This window comes from Mustelus asterias, chromosome 17, assembly GCF_964213995.1.
Source record: "Mustelus asterias chromosome 17, sMusAst1.hap1.1, whole genome shotgun sequence".
NCBI lineage: Eukaryota > Metazoa > Chordata > Chondrichthyes > Carcharhiniformes > Triakidae > Mustelus > Mustelus asterias.
In genome coordinates this window covers 31404398-31426768 of record NC_135817.1, presented here as the reverse complement: position 1 = coordinate 31426768, position 22371 = coordinate 31404398, and the positions used below count along the sequence as shown (strand labels likewise).

Here is a 22371-nt window from a genome sequence, read left to right as displayed (position 1 = left end):
GGTTTTTTCCCCCCATTTCAATTCATTTGTGTAGTTTGTGCAGTGTTAATGTCTGAGTTTACTTATACAATAAAGGACTTGATTACTTCAAAAACAAGAAAGCCAAGCCATCTTTTCATTAAAGCACATTGAATGAAAAGAACACTACCTTTATTAGTTTTGTTTGACAACATGTTCAGTGCTTCCAGCTATTGGGTTAATTCAAATTCCGATCAAATTCCAATAGCTTTCCAGACTAACAAATCAAAATCCAATTGGATGTTACTTACAATTTCTGGATTTAGAATTAAACAATACATCTTTAAAAGGAATTTAAAGCACAACTTTTCAGACAAAGACCAGTTGGACCAGATGTCCTGTTTGTGCTGTAGACATTATGGAACTTAAAGTATACAGAACAAAGTTGCTGCACATTAGATTTTGGACCAGTAGTTAACAGGTTAAGTATGCCAACCAAAAAAAAATTACAAGTTAATTTCAATCTTTAGCAATTCCAATCACACCACAGGCTAAACGACTTCCAGCATTTCCTGTTCGAGTGCTCTCCTCATCTCCACCTTTTCCCAAGTCATCTTCCTTCTCATGGACCTTTGCAAAACAAGAAACAGTAGACAGACATTTAATGGCAAGGCTATTTGAAAACTCAGACCGTACAAGAGGAATTATAGTACAAGAGTTATATTCTTTCACTCCAGATGCAAATCAAATGCACAAAGGTTCTAAAGCCACATTCAGAATCAATATCTGAACAAAACTGGAAATGTATATTCAAGAAAGTATTTGGCCAATATTGGACTTGCATTGAAGACTTAATCCCCTTGTTAAACTGTTTCTATCCATCTACAAATGCTAGACCAGAACATATTGGCAAGTAGCCTAGAGATTAACAATTTTACAAGTCCAGCACAGAAGAGGCATTTGTCCATTCACATTGTGCCCATTATCAGTCTTGTAGCTTAATTAATCAGAAGTTCAAAGTTGATTAATTTATACTCATCTAATCTTAACTGAATCACATCCTATTATTGTAACAAGGTCACAGGGTTTTTAATGCTTACCACAAGTGTGCGTCCAATAATAGACCTTTCCCCAGAAAGGTGGAGTTGACGATCCTGGATTTCAAAGACAGCCTTGCCATTTTCATTAGCCTCCACATTGCCTAGATCACCAACATGTCTGCAATGAAACCAAATAATTTAATCGACACAAATGTGGAATGCAAATATTTCAAAATCCAAAATCAGGTTTTTTCATGAATAGCATTTTACATTACAGGCAACTTGAAGGATTTTAGCATCTTTGGTGTAGGAAAAACAAAGACCTCCACAGCAGACAACTTCACTAACTGCAACAAGGCTGCAAATTTATCCTCCAGTTCTACACTGACTTAATTCTAATAAATTGCACTCTTTGCTTAGGCCACCCATTCAACACTGGATTGAAGTTAGATCATCCTCATCCACCCCACATTGTCATGGATTACACAAGAACTCCTGCAGCAAACTTTTTGGCATAGCTTTATATTTATTACTGTAGGCTTTCAGTTCATTCTATTGGCCATGCAAGCAGTACAGCCATGAATTGCCTTCTCACATCAGAACCTTATTCCATAGTTCAGTTGCTGGACACATGTATATGTTGCTGGTGTGATGCATCACTGGCAGAGTGACCTTGGTCTCCTGAGTTTCAAAATGGTGGTACACAGGTACACCAACTAGCTGTTGTTCCAAACTCAGTTTGATTTGGCCCACCAAAAATGCAATGCTTATATACACATTTTGGTGACAATAAAACCATTCTAACAATGAGGGCCCATCTGATGCATATCACATGTATTAGTAAGTATGGTTTCTTGCATGCTATACAAAGCATACCGTTCAGAGAAGGCAAGGAAAGGAGTGCAGAATGTAATGTTACAGTTATAGCTAGGGTGTAGAGAAAGATCAATTTAATGCAAGGCAAGTCCATTCGAAAGTCTGACAGTAGCAAGGAAGAAGCTGTTCTCAAGTTGGTTGGTATGTGACCTCAGACTTCTGTATTTTTTTCCCCCCGATGGAAGGTAGAAGTGTGTGTGGGGTCCTTGATTACACTGGCTGCTTTTCCAAGGCAGTGGGAAGTGTAGACAGAGTCAATGGATGGGAGGCTGGTTTGCATGATGGATTGGGCTACATTCATGACCTTTTGTAGTTTCTTGCAGTCTTGGGCAGAGCAGGAGCCATACCAAGCTGTGATACAGCAGTTAGCCAAAATGAAACCAGTTACCTGATAGTAGTGATCTGGTCCTAGTGTGTAATGTTTACATCATTGTTAAGCAGCAGCTACATATATGACAGTCTTAATTAATCACAGATCATTCAGGAGAAAAGCCCCAATTACTTTTATAACAAGAAACACAGGGACAAGACAGTGGAATTATATAATTCTTCTCGAAGATCTCAGAACTCCTCTTTCCTTCTGTCCTATAAGCTAGCAATTAAGTAATTCATTGCCAGTGATTTAAATTCACCCTATCCATCATTTACTTCTGCCCTCAACTTTATATGCATACACCCATTGAGTTTAGATGACTAAACAAGCCGAATTTCCTTCAGCATCCTCACGAGACTCTAGCATAACCTCAGCTGAACAGATATTTTTGCATGATTTGAAGGGTATGGGAATTCTTAACATGCTAATTAAAATTAGCAATGTAGAAAGATGGCCTACACCGTTTAATCCCTCAAGCCTCTTCCATCAATCTGATAAGTTCATCTCCCCCTCAACTTTTGCCTAATAAAAGCAAAATACTAGATGCTGGAGATCTGAAATAACAGAAAATGCTGTAAAAACTCAGCAGGCCTGGCACCAATGGAGAGACACAGAATTAACCATTAACGAGTGAAGATAGAGAAATATGATGGATTATATACAGTATAAGAGGGTGGAGCAGAGTAGGTGTTCATTGATAGATGAGCTAGAAGAGATGCACCAGACAGGACAGAGGGTGGGTTAATAGCAGTGTGAAGGTCTATAGAACATGCAGATAGTGGAATAAAAGCAAGATAGCAGAATATGCTAATGGAAGAACAAAGGTCTCAGGTTCTCAGTAAAAACAAAACTAAGAACGAATGACATGGTGGGGGTGGGGGGAGTGAGAGAGAGAGAGAGAGAGAGAGAGAAGTGCGCATGAGAGCAGGCAGTGGTGGCAGCACCGGGACAAATGGAGGATGGAGAAGGAAGTTCACAGTCCAAATTAAGGATGGAGGAAGTTGACGAACTCAATATTGAGTCCAGAAGGCTGCAACGTGTCTAATTGGAAGAGGTGCTGCTCTTCCAGTTTGTATTGGGCTTCACTGCAGCTGGTCAAAGACAGACATACAGCATGAAAGCAAAATGTGAAGTTAAAATGGCAAGCAACAGGAAAGTTGGGGTCATAGTTGCAGATGGAGCAAAAGTGTTACCAGTCTGCATTGAGTCTCCCCACAGACTGTCATTGGGAGCAGTAAATACAGTAGATCAAACTGAAGGTGCAAGTGAAATGTTGCTTCATCTGAAAGGTATTTGGGAGCCCAAACGGTGGAGTGGGATGAGAAAAGGCAACTATTGCACCTTCTGCAATTGAAAGGGAGGGTGCTGTGGGAAGAGGATGAGTGGACTAGGGTGAGGGAGTGGTCCTTAGTGACTACTGACAGAAGGGTACGAGGCGAGGAAGCATTTCATGGTAGCATCATGCAAGATTTGGCAGAGGATGATCCTTTGCATGCAGAAACTGATGGGGTGGAAAGTGAGAACTGGGGAGGGATAAAGGCAGAGGTGCAGGAAACAGATCAAATCCAGTTGCCCTGTCAACTAGTGGGAGCAGGGCAGGTGGAGAAGAGAACCTTGGTTAAGGAAAAAAACAGGTCAGAAGCATTCAAGCCATTTTCTCACTGCAGCATCTCCCCAAAACAGATATCCAATTTCACTCCAGCATGATCTGCATTAAAGTTGCTTTGTTCCAAGCTCTCCATATAGACAGTTAACCCATTCCTGCAGAACAAAATTAGCTAGCTTGGCAACTAGCACTTCCAGCAGATTAGCCTTCAGTGTCATAAATCTGTTTCAAATTAGATTATATTTTGATATCATACATCTTCCTCCAAAAACTTAAGGATACTGAAGAATTTTACCTTTGAGGGCATTGGAGAAATATTCACAATTACTGATCAGTTTACAGTAAAGGACAACCTTGGGTTGCTCAACTAATCTCGGGCATAGCATTTTCATAGGAATCCTTCAAACTTTTGACATAAGCAAATAGAAGAGAACTTGCAAAAGCAACACCTTGGGGAACATGTTCAGTAGGTAATGACGTTCTTTGCACACATACAGATGGGGCCAATATATAGACTGGAACAATTTATGTACTGGGCAACAAATCCTTGTGCTCAGAGGCTCAAATGAAGGTGGCTAAATCATTTCAAAGCAACATCTCCCATTTCTTGAAAACAAAGAATACATCAAGATGTCAAGACAGATGTGCAAGTAAACATGCAAAACAAATGAGGGCATTGAAAACTCAGTTACAGCTCTAAAAATCACAAATCCAGGAAGAAAATGCCACCACTGCCAAGTCAAAATCCTGACTAATTCTGGGCTTTTTTCACCAAAAGTAACAGTAAATAAAGCACAGAGACAAACTCTTTGCCATTGATCTGGCCTCCGCAGCCTTCTTTGTGTCTTTAGTTCAGATAGATAGGTTCTTGATCAAGGGGATCAGGGGTTATGGGGAAGAGGTAGGAGAATGGGGATGAGAAAAATATCAGCCATGATTGAATGATGGAGCAGACTCGATGGGCCAAGTGGCCTAATTCTGCTCCTATGTCTTATGTTCAATGTACAATTTAGCAAATTATACATACACACTTAAATTTGCACAAACCACAAGATTTACATCAAGGACAACAGAAGCTGAGGAGAAACAAAGGAAAAACAAAAGTGTAAAATGTTGGGAAGGGATGGATTTCATGACATAAGTTAGAACTGTGTGAGCAAAAACATGCAGAGGATAAGGTAAGCAGTGGTACTACAAATGGTGCATTGATAACCAAAGTAGAAGGGGTAACAGTGTTGGAACTTAGAAGCTGTGGGCTCTAATAGGAAATGCATAACTTGAGTATTGCCAAGGTGTCCAGCTAAAAGAAAAATTTTAAATCAAGTAAGTTTCAAATTATGCCAAACAGAAGATGCTAAAACCCAAACCTAGCTTTGAAAAGTACACCAAGGTATTGCAACCCTCAAGCCACAAACTGGGGAGGTTTGAGTAAAAGCCACAGATACAAGGGATGTTGCTGGAAGTCAAGAAACAATGGGTTTTCAGATATTAAATTGGCAGCAAGTTTGGTGCACTGGTGGATAGGGTGCTGATCAAGTGAGCTGCTGTGTCTTGGATGGTAACAAGCTTCAAGTGTTGTTAGAGATGCATTCATCCGAGTAGCAAAGTTAGACAGTGCTTTGATTGATCAGCTTAAAAGTAATCGTCCGTGGGATGTGTTAACATTTGTTTATTGAGAAGGCTAGGGAGCATGGAGGGTTTAAACAACAGTATTTAAAAGGTGTTCTTTTACATGGCTGCTTCTCCTCTGCCTGGTTCCCACACTAAGGACTTGTCACTTCCATTGAGTACATGAATATCAATACAGCAGAGTACAGTAAGCAAATAAGAATTAATACAACATATCAAGGTCAGCATGTATTGCCCAAGGTAGTGGTGGCTAGCTGCCACAGTCCATGTAGTGCAGTAGAGCCAGTACTGTTAGGTAGGGAGTTCCATGAATTTGACATAGCAATGATAAAGTGTTATGTATTTTAAATCAGGATGGTGTGGAACTTGCAGGTGAAATAGCAGGCTGTGCGTCAACTACAACTATTTCTCTAGTAGCACAGGTCGAAATGTTCTGTCGAAGCAAGCTTGGTGAGTTGAGAGTAGATTTTGCAATGGTACATGTTGCAGCTATGGTGCACTGCCAGTCGAGATGCTTAGCAAGCAGTCTCTTGGATGGTATTGAGCTTTGTCAATCTTGTTAGAGATGTACTCATCCATGCAAGTTGGGAGTATTCCATCACTTATGTCTTGTAGATGATGAACAGGCTCTGGAAAGTCAGGAGTCAGAGAGTCACTTGTAACCCTACCTCTGACCTGCTTGTGGGCACAATATTTGTGGCTACTCCAGTTACGTTTGAGACCCCCTCCACCAATCATGAGTGGAGAGTTCAGCAACACTGACATTATTGAATATTGAGGGGAGGTGGTTGAAGACATGAACACAAGGGAGAGTTCTTGATGAATACTTAATACAGGAATTACTTCCTTCTGGGAAGAAAAATAAAGTTAACAATTGTACATCAACCTAACAAAGCTAAGCCTATCTCTTGCTTAAAGAATTTAACATCCATCAAGGTAATTTTTTAAAACAACCTTTGATCAAGTGGGCAAAATTTTTCTGCTATGCCCAACTCTTCACTTTGCGATTTAAAGTAACTAGTTTTAACAAATTAATTTGCCCATTTTAAAATGTATAGCCCAAAAGCATACAAAACATTTTCAAGTACCCAGAAGGACATATAGCCCTTAAACCCATAAACCAGTCCATTAAAACTCACCTTTCTTCATCATCTGGTCCACCATGAGTTTTTGAAAAGGGGTTGTAGTGAGGTCCTGCACTGATACAGCCTGTATTGTACATAGACACAGAAAAGAGGTATGCTTCACACAATGTACCAGTTATGACAAGAAAATGTTTCAGGCACTTGTGTGGAAGAGGTGGTGATGAGAAATTTACATGTAATGGTTCAAACTTTAAGGTAGAGGATGTACAAGTGGAATAGTAATCCTGAGACTCTGCCTACCACGATTGAATTTAATTTGAATTCAATTAATTAAATCTGGAATTAAAGCTATTCTCACTACTGGTACCATGAAACTGTTGATTGCCATAAAAATCCATTTGGTTCACTAGTGTCCTTTCGGTAAGGAGTCAGCCATCTTACCTGTCTGCTTACGTGCAAACTCCAGACCCATAACAATGCAGTCAACTCAACTGACCTCAAATGGCTTAGCAAACCACTCTTACCTACTTAATCAGCCAAATTGACATCTGCCCAAGAAAAAAGTCAATCAACGATTGGAGGCCACAGCTCAAGACCACTGAAGGCAGCCTTTGGCAAGTGTGGGGATGTTCAGCCAACACAGCAGTAAAGAGGCCATCAGGAAGGGGTGACAATGTAGGCTCAAAATTGATGCAACAGGTCATCAATCCAAAATTCCAGTACATTCACTACTCAAATCTAATTGCATTCACCAACACATGCCATTGTGTTTTGTAGTGCTTTTTCTAGGGAGCTGAGCCAGTCAGTTGTGTCTTCCCTTTCCAAACCCACATCAATTGCCTTGTTTTTTCAGTAATGTGCTCATATAAACAATATTCTTTCAAGGATTGTTCCTGCAGTGAAAAGGAAGATTTTTCAGTGCTGATTGCAACACTACTTCCCTTGTAGAGATCAACTAATGGAAAGATTTTTGAATGTCAGAGTTCGAAGCATTCAATATTCTTGGCTTAGACATTCAATTTAATTCAAACCTGATTTATCATTTGCACACTTGACATGAACCACATTACATGGAACCTTTTTGGACACACTAGAAATTAGTTTGCATGTAAAAGTAGCATAATGTATACCCGATTTCAAGTTGCAAGCTTCTGTACCTAATACACATGGAGGTACAGTAAATTTCATGTACAAACACATTAGTCCTCAATGTTTTTAGGAGGCAATGATGTCGTGATATTATCACTGGACTTGTAATCTAGAGACCCAGAGTAATGTTCCAGGGACCTGGGTTCAATCGCACCATGGCAGATGGTGAAATACGAATTCAATAAAAATCTGGATTAAGCTTAATGACCATGAAACCATTGTTGTCATAAAAACCCATCTGGTCCACTAATGTCCTTTCAGGAAAGAAATTTGCTGTCCTTACAGGACGGGGTGCACCTGAACCGGAGGGGCACCAATATCCTTGGAGGGAAATTTGTTACGGCTCTTCAGGGGGGTTTAAACTAATTTGTCAGGGGAGTGGGAAAAGGAGTTGTAGTCCTGAAGTCAGTGAGGGTGGTGAGGTATTGGGGAAGGTATCAGGGTCAAGGGTGGGTACCGGTAGACAGGAAGGTGGGTTGAAGTGTGTCTACTTCAATGCAAGGAGCATCCGGAACAAGGTAGATGAACTTGGGGCGTGGATTGGTACTTGGGACTACGATGTTGTGGCCATTACGGAGACGTGGGTAGAACAAGGACAGGAATGGTTGTTGGACGTTCCGGGGTATAGATGTTTCACCAAGTGTAGGGAAGCTGGTAAAAGAGGTGGAGGAGTGGCATTGTTAATCAAGGATAGTTTAACGGCTGCGGAAAGGCACTTCGAGGGGGATCTGCACACTGAGGTAATATGGGCTGAGGTTAGAAATAGGAAAGGAGCGGTCACGTTGTTAGGTGTTTACTATAGGCCCCCAAATAGTAATAGAGATGTGGAGGAAGAAATTGCTAAGCAGATTACGGATGTGTGTGGGGGTCACAGGGTAGTTGTCATGGGGGACTTTAACTTTCCAAGTATTGATTGGAACCTTTGTAGGTCAAATAGTTCGGATGGGGCAGTTTTTGTGCAGTGTGTGCAGGAGGGTTTCCTGACACAATATGTGGATAGGCCGACAAGAGGTGAGGCCACATTGGATTTGGTACTGGGAAATGAACTGGGCCAAGTGTTAGATTTGGTTGTGGGAGAGCACTTGAGATAGTGACCACAATTCGGTGTCTTTTGTTATTGCAATGGAGAGGGATAGGGCCATACGGCAGGGCAAGGTTTACAATTGGGGGAGAGGTAATTATGATGCGATTAGGCAGGAATTAGGGGGCATAAGTTGGGAACAGAAACGGGCAGGGAAAGGAACTAATGAAAAGTGGAACTTTTTCAAGGAACAAATACTGGATGTCCTTGATAGGCATGTCCCTGTCAGGCAGGGAGGAAATGGCCGAGTGAGGGAACCATGGTTCACAAAAGAGGTGGAATGTCTTGTGAAAAGGAAGAGGGAAGCTTATGTAGGGATGAGGAAACAAGGTTCAGATGGCTCGATTGAGGGTTACAAGTTAGCAAGGAATGAGCTGAAAAAGGGGCTTAGGAGAGCTAGAAGGGGACACGAGAAGTCCTTGGCGGGTCGGATCAAGGAAAACCCCAAGGCTTTTTACTCTTATGTGAGGAATAAAAGAATGACCAGGGTGAGGTTAGGGCCGGTCAAGGACAGTAGTGGGAACTTGTGTATGGAGTCAGTAGAGATAGGAGAGGTGATGAATGAATACTTTTCTTCAGTGTTCACCAAGGAGAGGGACCATGTTTTTGAGGAAGAGGAGGTGTTACAGGCTAATAGGCTGTAGGAAATAGATGTTCGGAGGGAGGATGTCCTGGCAGTTTTGAATAAACTGAAGGTCGATAAGTCCCCTGGGCCTGATGAAATGTATCCTCGGATTCTTTGGGAGGCAAGGGATGAGATTGCAGAGCCTTTGGCTTTGATCTTTGGGTCCTCGCTGGCCACGGGGATGGTGCCAGAAGACTGGAGAATGCTGTTCCTCTGTTTAAGAAAGGGAATAGAAATGACCCTGGTAATTATAGACCAGTTAGTCTTACTTCGGTGGTTGGTAAATTGATGGAAAAGGTCCTTAGAGATGGGATTTACGACCATTTAGAAAGATGCGGATTAATCCTGGATAGTCAGTACGGATTAGTGACGGGCAAGTCGTACCTCACAAATTTGATAGAATTTTTTGAGGTGGTAACTAAGTGTGTTGATGAAGGTAGGGCAGTTGATGTCATATACATGGATTTTAGTAAGGCGTTTGATAAGGTCCCCCATGGTCGGCTTATGATGAAACTGAGGTGGCGTGGGATAGAGGGAAAGTTGGCCGATTAGATAGGTAACTGGCTGTCTGATCGAAGAGAGGGTGGTGGTCGAGGGAAAATTTTCGGATTGGAGGCAGGTTGCTAGCAGAGTGCTGCAGGGATCAGTGCTTGGTCCTCTGCTCTTTGTGATTTTTATTAATGACTTAGAGGAGGGGGCTGAAGGGTGGATCAGTAAATTTGCTGATGACACCAAGATTGGTAGAGTAGTGGATGAGGTGGAGGGCTGTTGTAGGCTGCAAAGAGACATAGATAGGATGCCAAGCTGGGCTGAAAAATGGCAAATGGAGTTTAACCCTGATAAATGTGAGGTGATTCATTTTGGTAGGACTAATTTAAATGTGGATTACAGGGTCAAAGGTAGGGTTCTGAAGACTGGAGAAACAGAGAGATCTTGGGGTTCATATCCACAGATCTCTAAAGGTTGCCACTCAAGTGGATAGAGCCGTGAAGGCGGCCTATAGTGTGTTAGCTTTTATTAACAGGGGGTTGGAGTTTAAGAGCCGTGGGGTTATGCTGCAACTGTACAGGACCTTGGTGAGACCACATTTGGAATATTGTGTGCAGTTCTGGTCACCTCACGAGAAGAAGGATGTGGAAGCGCTGGAAAGAGTGCAGAGGAGATTTACCAGGATGCTGCCTGGTTTGGAGGGTAGATCTTATGAGGAAAGGTTGAGGGAGCCAGGGCTGTTCTCTCTGGAGCGGAGGAGGCTGAGGGGAGACTTAATAGAGGTTTATAAAATGAAGGGGATAGATAGAGTGAACGTTCAAAGACTATTTCCTCGAGTGGATGGAGCTATTACAAGGGGCATAACTATAGGGTTCGTGGTGGGAGATACAGGAAGGATATCAGAGGTAGGTTCTTTACGCAGAGAGTGGTTGGGGTGTGGAATGGACTGCCTGCAGTGATAGTGGAGTCAGACACTTTAGGAACATTTAAGCGGTTATTGGATAGGCACATGGAGCACACCAGGATGATAGGGAGTGGGATAGCTTGATCTTGGTTTCAGATAAAGCTCGGCACAACATCGTGGGCCGAAGGGCCTGTTCTGTGCTGTACTGTTCTATGTTCTTACCTGGTCTGGCTTACATATGACTCCAGACAAAGAACAAAGAACAATACAGCACAGGAACAGGCCCTTTGGCCCTCCAAGCCCGTGCCGCTCCCTGGTCCAAACTAGACCATTCTTTTGTATCCCTCCATTCCCACTCTGTTCATATGGCTATCTAGATAAGTCTTAAACGTTCCCAGTGTGTCCACCTCCACCACCTTGCCTGGCAGCGCATTCCAGGCCCTCACCACCCTCTAAAATATGTCCTTCTGATATCTGTGTTAAACCTCCCCCCCTTCACCTTGAACCCATGACCCCTCGTGAACGTCACCACCGACCTGGGGAAAAGCTTCCCACCGTTCACCTATCTATGCCTTTCATAATTTTATACACCTCTATTAAGTCTCCCCTCATCCTCAGTCTTTCCAGGGAGAACAACCCCAGTTTTACCCAATCTCTCCTCATAACTAAGCCCCTCCATACCAGGCAACATCCTGGTAAACCTCCTCTGTACTCTCCAAAGCCTCCACGTCCTTCTGGTAGTGTGGCGACCAGAACTGGACGCAGTATTCCAAATGCAGCCGAACCAACGTTCTATACAACTGCAACATCAGACCCCAACTTTTATACTCTATGCCCCATCCTATAAAGGCAAGCATGCCATATGCCTTCTTCACCACCTTCTCCACCTGTGACGTCACCTTCAAGGACCTGTGGACTTGCACACCCAGGTCCCTCTGCGTATCTACACCCTTTATGGTTCTGCCATTTATCGTATAGCTCCTCCCTACATTAGTTCTACCAAAATGCATCACTTCGCATTTATCAGGATTGAACTCCATCTGCCATTTCTTTGCCCAAATTTCCAGCCTATCTATATCCTTCTGTAGCTTCTGACAATGCTCCTCACTATCTGCAAGTCCTGCCAATTTCGTGTCATCCGCAAACTTACTGATCACCCCAGTTACACCTTCTTCCAGATCGTTTATATAAATCACAAACAGCAGAGGTCCCAATAGAGCCCTGCAGAACACCACTAGTCACAGGCCTCCAGCCAGAAAAAGACCCTTCCACTACCACCCTCCGTCTTCTGTGACCAAGCCAGTCCTCCACCCATCTAACCACCTCCCCCTTTATCCCATGAGACCCATAGCAATGTGCCCTCTGAAGGGCAGCTCATGCTGGCTCAGCCAGCAAAATCCACATCTCGTAGAGGAATACAAAACACATTGACATTACAACTGGGCATCAGGATCAGTTAAAACAACACATGCTTAAAAATTTAGATCAGTTCTACAGCAGCCTAAACAGTTCTTTTAGAGAAATCAAAATTATGATTTTTTAAAAAATATTTCCCTTTTTGAAGGTGAATCATATAGGAGCACTCCTGCATTGAAGCTTAAGTAGATGTGCACCTCTATGGGCAAATTCGGTGTGTGCCAGCTAGATGCTCATTTGCTCACTGACATTCTTTCACTATTATACCCAGAGTAAACCTCCAGGCTTCGCACAGCATTAATGACGGCCTCAATCATTTCCACCCACCATATTGCCAATACTGCTCCCAAGCTCAACGCATTTGAATCTTTTCAGTTTGATCCAAACTCCCATTGCCCTGATGTCCCATTCCGGTCTGCCTCAAGACCCCTCATCACAAGCTGGTCTGGTCATTTGAGCACTGCAGACAAAAAGGCAAGAGGAATGTGGAATGACCAGAATCAAATGCCTTCTCATTTAAGAATTGGATGGCATTTTCAGTCTCATGGTTCTTTTGCAATTATATTAATGGCACAGATCAGATTTGTGGCATAATTGATAGTTGATTTTCTTTCCAGGATGTCTTACTCAAGTGGTTTGATCAGTGCTCAAAAAAGTGGAATTATTATATTGCAGGCTATATGAATCTCAAGTGTCAACTGCCTTGGACTTACACAGCAGCTTTCACAATCCAAAGCACTTTGTCAATTAAGTACTTTTAAAAGTGTAGTCACTGCTGTAATGTTGGAAACTTGTATGTTGTATTTCTGGTTAGCATGGCACTGCAATTAGTCTTTTGTTCCACCAGGCATCACAACGCTTGATCCAGTTTTACTATAAACTTACCTTTGTTGATGTCTTGTCACTTATCCATGACTGTAGTTAGTGCTCTCATTTTCATCAAACCACTTGTTTAACTTTCTTCCAAAGCTGCATTGACTTTTGCGGAATGGGGATCTGCTGTTGGTACACCATGCTGGCAGAGTGATCTGTAATTTCCTTGTTTTTCAACTTTTTAGCTGATCACATCTCAAATGTTTAATTTTGCTCATGCCTATTGTTACATCCCAGTACAACTTCTACCATTTAACCATCTTGCACTTATCACAACATTTCCCTGCTCCTTCCCTTTGTTCAGCTTCTTAAATGGAAATTTCCACTCTTCCTTACCTTAGCCAATCCTGATTTTTAACAATGTCTTTTAGTTCTGATGAAGGCTCCACACCCAAAATATCAATTTGTTTTCTCCATAGTTGTTGCCTGACCTGCTGTTATCAGTATTTTATTTTTGTTAGAGATTTAAAGATCTACTTGGTGCAAAAGTCATTTCATTTACACCTGCATGGAAAACTTACAATCTTTGCATAGCAACATGAGAATCAACTAGAATGGAAGTAAGTGTCATACTTCACATCAAGGTTGTCAGAACACTAAATATTCAGTTCATACCATTTGTATTATCTCCAAAAGCATGAACATGGAATCCATGCTTTCCAGGGGTCAATCCAGTGATGCTTCCTTTCAGAGTCACAGGTCCATCAGCCTGGAGAAAAGAAATTCCATATAGAGGTTTTAAACATTTTGTATAAAGTTTGACAATTTAATAACCTGCAGTAAAGGCACTCAGAAGTTAAGCCGTCCAAGTTGCCTCCAGGCAGAATCGATTAATACCATTATTTTCACAGTAACTTCATTGCAGTGTTTAAGTCTACGTGTGACACAAAAACTTTAAACAAAATAGTTGCAAAATTAATCTCAACCTTTACCATATCACACTTTAAACTTTCAATGGCTGCTTTCTTGTTCCTTGTATGACAGGCTTCATTTATATTTAGTAGCCAAGTACAAGAGGTCAATATTCCCTCAAAAATATGAAAGCCGAATATCTTGAAAGAATGACCTCATCCTTAAGATTTCTAGAATTACTACAGTGCAAGCAACCAAGAGGCTTAAAACCACAATGTATGTTTACCCAGAATTTTTATATGGAAGTTGAGGAAAAAGCAAGCCGTAGGATGAGGAAAAAAAATCCCTTCGAGTGAGTGAATACTTTCTGTACAACTGGATTCCATTTTAATAGAGACAGCACAAATGCTTAGAGCATGCTCGTCTCAAAACCACAGCCAGAATCTAACAGCATATTCACAGATGCAGGCATATTTGCAAGCAACTGACTGGTAAAAACAGCAAAGTTATGTACAGTGCTCATCTAGATGCATCCTGATCAGATTTTAAATAAATTACAAACTTATCCAAAGCAATCCAAACATTCTTCATCCTCAGTTTAAAACTTTTCAATTGATACGTTGTGGTGGGACTGTATGCATGCCACTGAAAATTCTACATTTGAAATTGGATGTCAGGCAGGAGTGGCTCAGTGGTTAGCATGGATGCCTCACAGCACCAGAGACCTAGGCTTGATTCCAGCCTTGGGTGACCATCTGCGTGGGTTCCTCCAGGTGCTCCGGTTTTCTCCCACAGTCCAAAGATGTGCAGCTTAGGTGATTGGACCATGATCAATGTGCAGCATTACAGGGATATGTGGAGGAGTGGATCTCAGCAGAGTGCTTTGAGGGTCAGTGAAGACTTGATGGGCCAAATAGCCTCCTCATACTGCCATAATTCTATGGTTGCAAACTAGTCACATGGGTGTAGTACAGAAACAAAACAAATGGTCAGTTTAGGCTATAATTTACATACAAAGAATGGTTTTATGACTATTCACATTTTCAACAATTTCTGGAAGGAATAGGTTCTAACCAAATATTACGTAGTGCTCAAAGTTTCTATTTTATCCCTATCACTAAATATCAAGTCAATGATCAGCACTGTTATCACCCAGTCTTTTCTGCTTATTTTATATCTTCAGAACCACAGAGGGGGCCATTCAACCCATTTTGTTCATGCTGGGTCTCAAAGCAATTCAGCTAGTCCCACTCTTGCCCCCTCTACCCAATCCCAATAAGGCCAGTAAATTCTCAAATAACCAATTTCCTTTTAAAAATCACAACTGAATCTGCCATCATGTGCAAAAATCCTGTCCTCTGAATCTTAACCTTTCCTCCTAAAGAATGTCTCAGCCTCACCAATTTATCCAGGTGATGTCTCGTCCCTGCAGTGATTCTCAAATCTTTCTTGTACTTTCTAATGCCTTCACATCCTTCCTGAAGTTGAGGCAGATACAGTATTTTATAGAAAGGCTTAACATACCTTCCCTGCAGCCAACTTCTAACTCTTGTCCCTTCTATACTTTAATAGGTTCATCTTTCCAGTTTATAATTTATGCTCTGAAGTAAACTTCATTTGTTAAACTATATGTTAAGAACAATTGCAGTAATTGAGAGCTTTTGATAGCTTGTTGGACCACCACAATTGATTCACATGGGAGAACAGCAAGAACTTTGCCCTTGAATTCAACATCATTTTCCCAACATTTGGTTTCCAGGGGGCAAGTGTTGGGAAACCTTTGCTGAGGAAATGCTTTGATATCCGACATGCTGCCACCATTAGCTTTCAGCACAGTATCCAATAGGTCAGCACTTCAACTATTTTAACACTTGAAAATGAACATGACCCAAACATACTGAACTCTAACCTTAAAAAGCAATGAAAGCTCGCCAGTCTCATTTTTAATTGGCAAATAAAACTTCTCCCTATTCTTGCTCTTCTGAAGGTACTAATTCCTGTACTTGCACCAGTACAGCCACTCCTCTGGGAGCTAGATTTTAACTTGCCAAGAGACAGAAGGGGTTTGGGGTGAAGCAGTGTAATCCAAACACATTTGTGCAGCTTTTAAATCTGGTTCTACAGAGATCTATTTCTGAATAAAAGTAAAATGAGGTCCATATCAAAACCAGAAACTGTCAAAAGTGTACCTGGTCAATCCAAAGTTTCAAAAATAACTGATCAAACTAGACATCTGAAGCAACAATTAAAAAGTATTCCTTCAATCACAGTAAGTCAACTCATCGATTTCTATTTTCTCTTGTGGATAATACCACTCCCAACACCAGGATTATTTTCACCAATGTAGATAACACAATTACAATATTAGGATTACTGTGATTTCAGTTCTCAAAGCTACCAAATTCAGACCAAAGACGACGACCTTGTGTTTTAGCTTGAAACTGAACACGTTAGTGCTAAAAATCAAGGAAGCAAGTTTCCTGGAACAGTAACTAGAGCACTAGTTATATATTTGACAGTCATCCCCATCTTTAATCAGAAATTAACAGGCTAGTGTTAACCTAGTGTCCCCTTGAAGTGTAATAGAACAGAAGAATCAAATGACAGCCCAAGATGGTGTTTGACTTGCAGTCAGTCTGTGGGATGGCACATTCTTGCGAATTTGGCAGGTCAAATTAGTTCAGTTCATCTGAAAAAGCTCCTGAATTAATCTAAAATTTTGATTATGAATCTTAAACATCTCACTATGTTGAACAGCATACATTGGTCCAAAAATCTGTGCTCACTTGTCATGTGCCAGCAGTGTTTAAGTCTCAATGGTTGTTAGTTTCCAACAATTATTTCTGGCTAAGAGAATGAGAATCCAATTTCTTTTGAAGATCAGCACCACATTCTTCCTGGGGCAACTAAAACAGGCTGAACAAAAGATCTTTTAACTTGTGCTACAGCTAACCGATCAGTTGTAATGAGAAGGGTTAAAACTGCCTAGTCAAACCAGAGTTGCTTTATTTGCCCAATCTGAAAGCAAATTAGATCATCCCATCTGAAAGGGGACTTGCATAACAACAAAAATGATTAAGTTGGTAGGTGAAGTAAATTCACCATAGTCCCAGATAACCAAAGGTTGCTCTCCCCTTTGAGAGGGGGGGGGGGAAGAGAGAGACTGACTTGGTGATTTAACCAGAGGATCACCACACCTCAGGCAAGAGGCAGGTCTTCATGAACATCTCAGCCGTACAGAAATGGAAACTGCTGTTGGCATCACAAACCAGCTATCCAGCCAACTGAGCAAAATTGGGACGACATACACTATAAGTGATGGATTTGTAACATATAACCTGCACCAAGTGGTTAAACTATTTGCAAATCCATTATTAATATGCACAACCTCCTCCAAATTAGAACACTAAAATCAGTATAGGTTAAGTAACCATTTTAAGTAACTTGCACTCTGCTAACATTGCAACCTCATTTACAATTTATACCGAAAACAAACCTATGTTCCAAGCTTGTTTAACACCACTCTCCAAATTACAAGACTGTTAGCAGTACAAGTTTAAAATGGCATTTGAACCTTCACCCTTCAAAAACCCGAGTTCTTCACTCACGTGCAGTGCTATGGAGAACATGTTTAAACAACTCCAACACCTTCATTAGTTTATTAAGCTATAACCTTAATCTTTTGGCAGATTTACTTCACATTTCTAACCTAAAGCTATATAAATAGTTTCACTGCCAGCACGTGGCCTTACCACTAACTGCCGTTTACTAGGACAGACACTCCAGTTTCGCTCCTTCCTGACCTGTCAATTTTAAAAGTTATATTTATAGTTAAGTCAGTGAGCCATGAATTCTTAACTACACCTTACTTCAACAAAAAAAAGGGAAAGATCTGAATAATATACTTCAGACAGGTACTTCTGTACACTAATAAGAAATCAGTAGTTACCAAGTTAATACATAAAGTTACAAATGGAAATTTTTTATCATTTTAACTTGACTTAAAATCTAGCTCATTCATACATGCCAACTTAAAAACCCAGATTTTTCCCTGAATTGGAGCTGGTCAGTTTAACCAATTACAGAAGTTAATTTGGAAGATGAAAGGTAGCTGTTGAAAACCAATTGGTTGCAGAGCTGGACTGAAGGCCATTAAAACCCCTCAAACTGGTAGTGCATAAAATAAGCCACTACTTAAAACCATTAGTCTCTGAAAGTTGCAGTTATATATGTTTTAAAAACAAAAGTTTCCAAATATCAGACATGCCCATTTGTACCTTAAGATATTTTCAAGACAGTAAGCATTTTATGAGAAAAGGAGGAAGCACCCACTGTGAATGAACTGACTGGTTTTATTGAAAATACTTGGCTTTGAGTTACCACTATTTCAGAAAGAGGGGGGAAAACTGGGAATTACAGGCCAATAAGCCCAACAGCGCAAGGACCTGTACTTGGACCTCAGCTTTTACAATTTATTAATGATGGAGAACAGGGGACTGGGTGCAAGATATCCAATTTTGCTGATGATGCAATGTTAGGAGAGAAAGTAAATGGTAACACGAAGGAGCTGCAGAGGGATGGCCAGGTTAGGCAAGTGGGCAAGAACATGGCAGCTGGAATGTAATGTTAAACTATTCTGAAAGGAAAAAATTTTTTTTGACTCGAAGACTGGGAAACAGTTGCATTCTAAGGGACCTGGATATCCTTGTACATGAATTACAGAACATTATGTGCAGCAAGTAATCATAGAATCAGAGTGAAGAGGCTCTTGGGCCCATCAAGTCTGTACCAACACACAAGAAATACCTGAATTCCCACTTAATCCCATCGACCAGCACTTGACCCACAGCCTTGAATGTTATGTGCCAAGTGCTCATCCAGATACTTATGAAAGGATGAGAAGCATCCTGCCTCTACCACCCTCCCAGGCAGCACATTCTAGACGTCTGGTGAAGGTGGTTAGTCCTCATTCCCTCTGATTAAGCTATCCCCGATCAAGCCTGGCCCCTCAAAGTGGAGATAAATGCCCTCTTCAGAAATGTGTCCAATAGTTTCCTTACCACTGACATGAAACCCACTGGTCTGCAGTTCCTTGGTTATCTCTACAATCCTTCTTAAACAGCAGAACCACATTAGCTGTTCTTGTCATCTGCCACCTCCCCCTTGATGTGGAGATGCCGGCATTGGACTGGGGTAAACACAGTAAGAAGTTTAACAACACCAGGTTAAAATCCAACAGGTTTATTTGGTAGCAAAAGCCACAAGCTTTCAGAGCCTTAAGCCCCTTCAGGTGAGTGGGAATTCTGTTCACAAACAGGGCATATAAAGGCACAAACTCAATTTACATGAATAATGGTTGGAATGCAAATACTTACAGCTAATCAAGTCTTTAAGGTACAAACAATGCAAGTGGAGAGAGCATTAAGACAGGTTAAAGAGATGTGCATTGTCCTCCAAGGCGGCCTTCACAACACATGACAGCGCAGAGTCGCTGAGCAGAAACTGATAGCCAAGTTCCACACACGAGGACGGCCTCAACCGGGATATTGGGTTCATGTCACACTATCTGTAATCCCCAAAGCTTGCCTGGACTTGGAGTCTCACTGCCTCCCCCTTGGCCAGAGGAACTGAAAATTTGGGTCCAAGCCTCTGCAATCAAGGCAACAAAAGGCACCTTAAGCTGCCACAATGGGATTCCCTCCCCATTTCTTTTTAAGTGGGATGGGAGCATTGCTGGTAATAAAACCTAACTTTTCTTTGGGGTGGGTGGATGCTGTTCAATGCTTCAAGTCTTCAAAAAAAACAGAAAATGCAGCAAGGGAAATCAGAATTTAATTTTCCAGAGGGATGCATGCCCTCAAGATTCTCCCACCCAGTAAACAAACTTCATATCTTAAGCACTTGAAAAAACAAACAACTTTCATTTACACAATCTTATGTAACGTGATACAAATTTGCACAAATCAAGTCCCACAAACAGCAATGAAAAGATAACATCCGAGGGAGTGGTTGAGATACAAATGTTGAGCAAGCTACATGGAGAACTACGCAGCACCAGGGACCAGTTCAATTCCAGCCTTGGGTGACTTTGCAGTTTGCACGTTCTCCCCTTGTTTGCACGAGTTTCCTCCAGGTGCCCCAACTACCTCCCACAGTTCAAAGATGTGCAGGTTAGGCAGATTCGCTATGCTAAATTGCCCCTTAGTGTCCAAAGATGTGTAGGTTAGATGCATCAGCCCTGGTAAATGCACATGGTTACAGGGATGGGCCTGGGTAAGATGCTTTTCCAGAGCGAGTCAGTACAGACTCGATTGGCAAATGCCTCCTTCTGCACGATAGGGATTGAAACTCAGTTTCTCTTCAGAGTGGACAAAATGGAATATCAGTGGAAGATAACCTACTGATTTGCTCGAGTGCAACCACCGGGTCGATAGCTTAGTCCCTCCCCTTCAACATGGAACTTACTGCCGTGCGAAGTTCACTTATTCAGGGCAATAAATCATTGTGGTCAACAACATGCACCTGAAAAGCGCGCCAAGCTCACGCGCTAACGTATGACTTGTGGCTCACGTTGAGCAAACGGTTATGTTGTCTAGAGGAAAAAAACGCCAGCTCGTTAGGTTTTACAAATTGGCATGTATGCACATGAACCGCAGTCCAAAGGGCATTTCGAATTGATTTGCTAAGCGGCCTACTTCACATTCTGCAACACGATAGCACAAAATAGAGTCGCTCACTCCCTCTTCTCCACAACTCTTTCCATAACTACATTAACAAATTACTTAACTGCGTCATGTTAACTGTGCAACCATGACAAAGCAAAAAATGTGTGGAAGGGGGAGGGGAAAGAGAAATTCCAAATCGCGTCGAAAGGTTCATTACTTGCATAAATAATGGATAAAAGACACAAGTCTAGATGAGTGTCTAAACCTGCCTTCGATTCTGGACTTGGCCTCTGCTGTAATCCAGCTCTAGCGGTTACACAACTCGGCTCTCTGCCCCAGTCAAATTTAAACTCAGCGGCTCCCAACCCCCAGCAGATGGAGGGAGGGGGAGGAGGATTGAAATCTCGCTCGCTCGGTGCTGAGTGGCAACGGCAGTCTCACTGCCGGCGGCTGCAACACAAACAAGCGCCTGTTGACAGCAGACGGTGCCTTGGGGAGGTCTCCGAGCACGCACTTAACCCACCACCCCGGGCGAACCAAGAGGAGGCTCTGCCGCCCCGGTAACTCACAGCTTGCTCAAACTGGACGGTGCCGGCCACCTCCCCGGTTCCCTTCAATACACAGACCGCCTTCATCTTGCTTCCAACCCAGCCGCTGCCTGACCTCCACCCGCTCGAGACTCCGCGCAGGCGCCCGAGATATAGACTGACGCAGTAGCAGTCAGAGTGCGCCTGCGCAGATGCGCGCCAGGTCTCGCTCACTCAGTGCGCCTGCGCTCTCAGGGGGCGGGGCGGGGGTGGAACTTTCCAGTGTTTTGCTGGAAGAGAACTCTGATCATAAATTAACTATTAATTCACGATGCTCGCAGTTACTTTTAAATAGCATGTATGGCAGAGAAACAGGGTATTCGGTCCATGTGCCGCTTCAACCTCATCCAAATCTCATCATTACTATATATGTGCACGGTGGCCGTGTGGTTAGCACTGCTGCCTCACAGCGCCAGGGACCCAGGTTCGATTCCCAATTTGGGAGTCTGCACGTTCTGCCCGTGTCTGCATGGGTCCCCTCTGGGTGCTCCGGTTTCCTCCCACAGTCTGAAAGATGTGCTGGTTAGGTGCATTAGTCATGTTAAATGCTCCCTCAGTGCACCTAAACAGGCACTAGGGTGTGGTGACTAAGGAATTCTCACAGTGACTTCATTGCAGTTGAAGCAAGCCTACTTGTGACAATAATAAATACATTTTAAACTTTTCTTCCCCCCCCCTCCCCCCCACCGCTTGTCTGGTTCATCCCCAAATGCATTTAGACTATCAGCTTTGAACCACTCCCTGTGACAACGAGCTTCCCAAATTCTCAGCACTCTTGGGGTGAAGACCACCAATGCCTCTACTTTCTCAGAAGGGGCGGCACGGTAGCACAGTGGTTAGCACTGCTGCTTCACAGCTCCAGGGTCCCGAGTTCGATTCCCGACTTGGGTCACTGTCTGTGTGGAGTTTGCACATTCTCCTCGTGTTTGCGTGGGTTTCCTCCGGGTGCTCCGGTTTCCTCCCACAGTCCAAAGATGTGCGGGTTAGGTTGATTGGCCAGGTTTAAATTGCCCCTGAGATGCATAGGTTCGAGGGATTAGCGGGTAAATATGTGGGGGTAGGGCCTGGGTGGGATTGTGGTCGGTGCAGACTCGATGGGCCGAATGGCCTCCTTCTGCACTGTAGGGGTTCTATGATTTCAAAGACTAAGGAAATTTGGCATG

General features: G+C 42.4%; 1 protein-coding gene across 1 annotated transcript; it reads right to left on the bottom strand.

Moving 5' to 3' along the window:
• Positions 1-133: 133 nt before the first annotated feature.
• LOC144506413 (superoxide dismutase [Cu-Zn]) lies at positions 134-21393 on the bottom strand. Its single transcript, XM_078232493.1, has 5 exons — positions 21191-21393; positions 13720-13813; positions 6622-6691; positions 1059-1176; positions 134-588 (listed from the first exon to the last, which is right to left on the bottom strand). Exons 1-5 carry the CDS (start codon positions 21254-21256, stop codon positions 478-480), a joined length of 459 nt encoding a protein of 152 aa, XP_078088619.1. The 5' UTR covers positions 21257-21393; the 3' UTR covers positions 134-477.
• Positions 21394-22371: the final 978 nt, after the last annotated feature.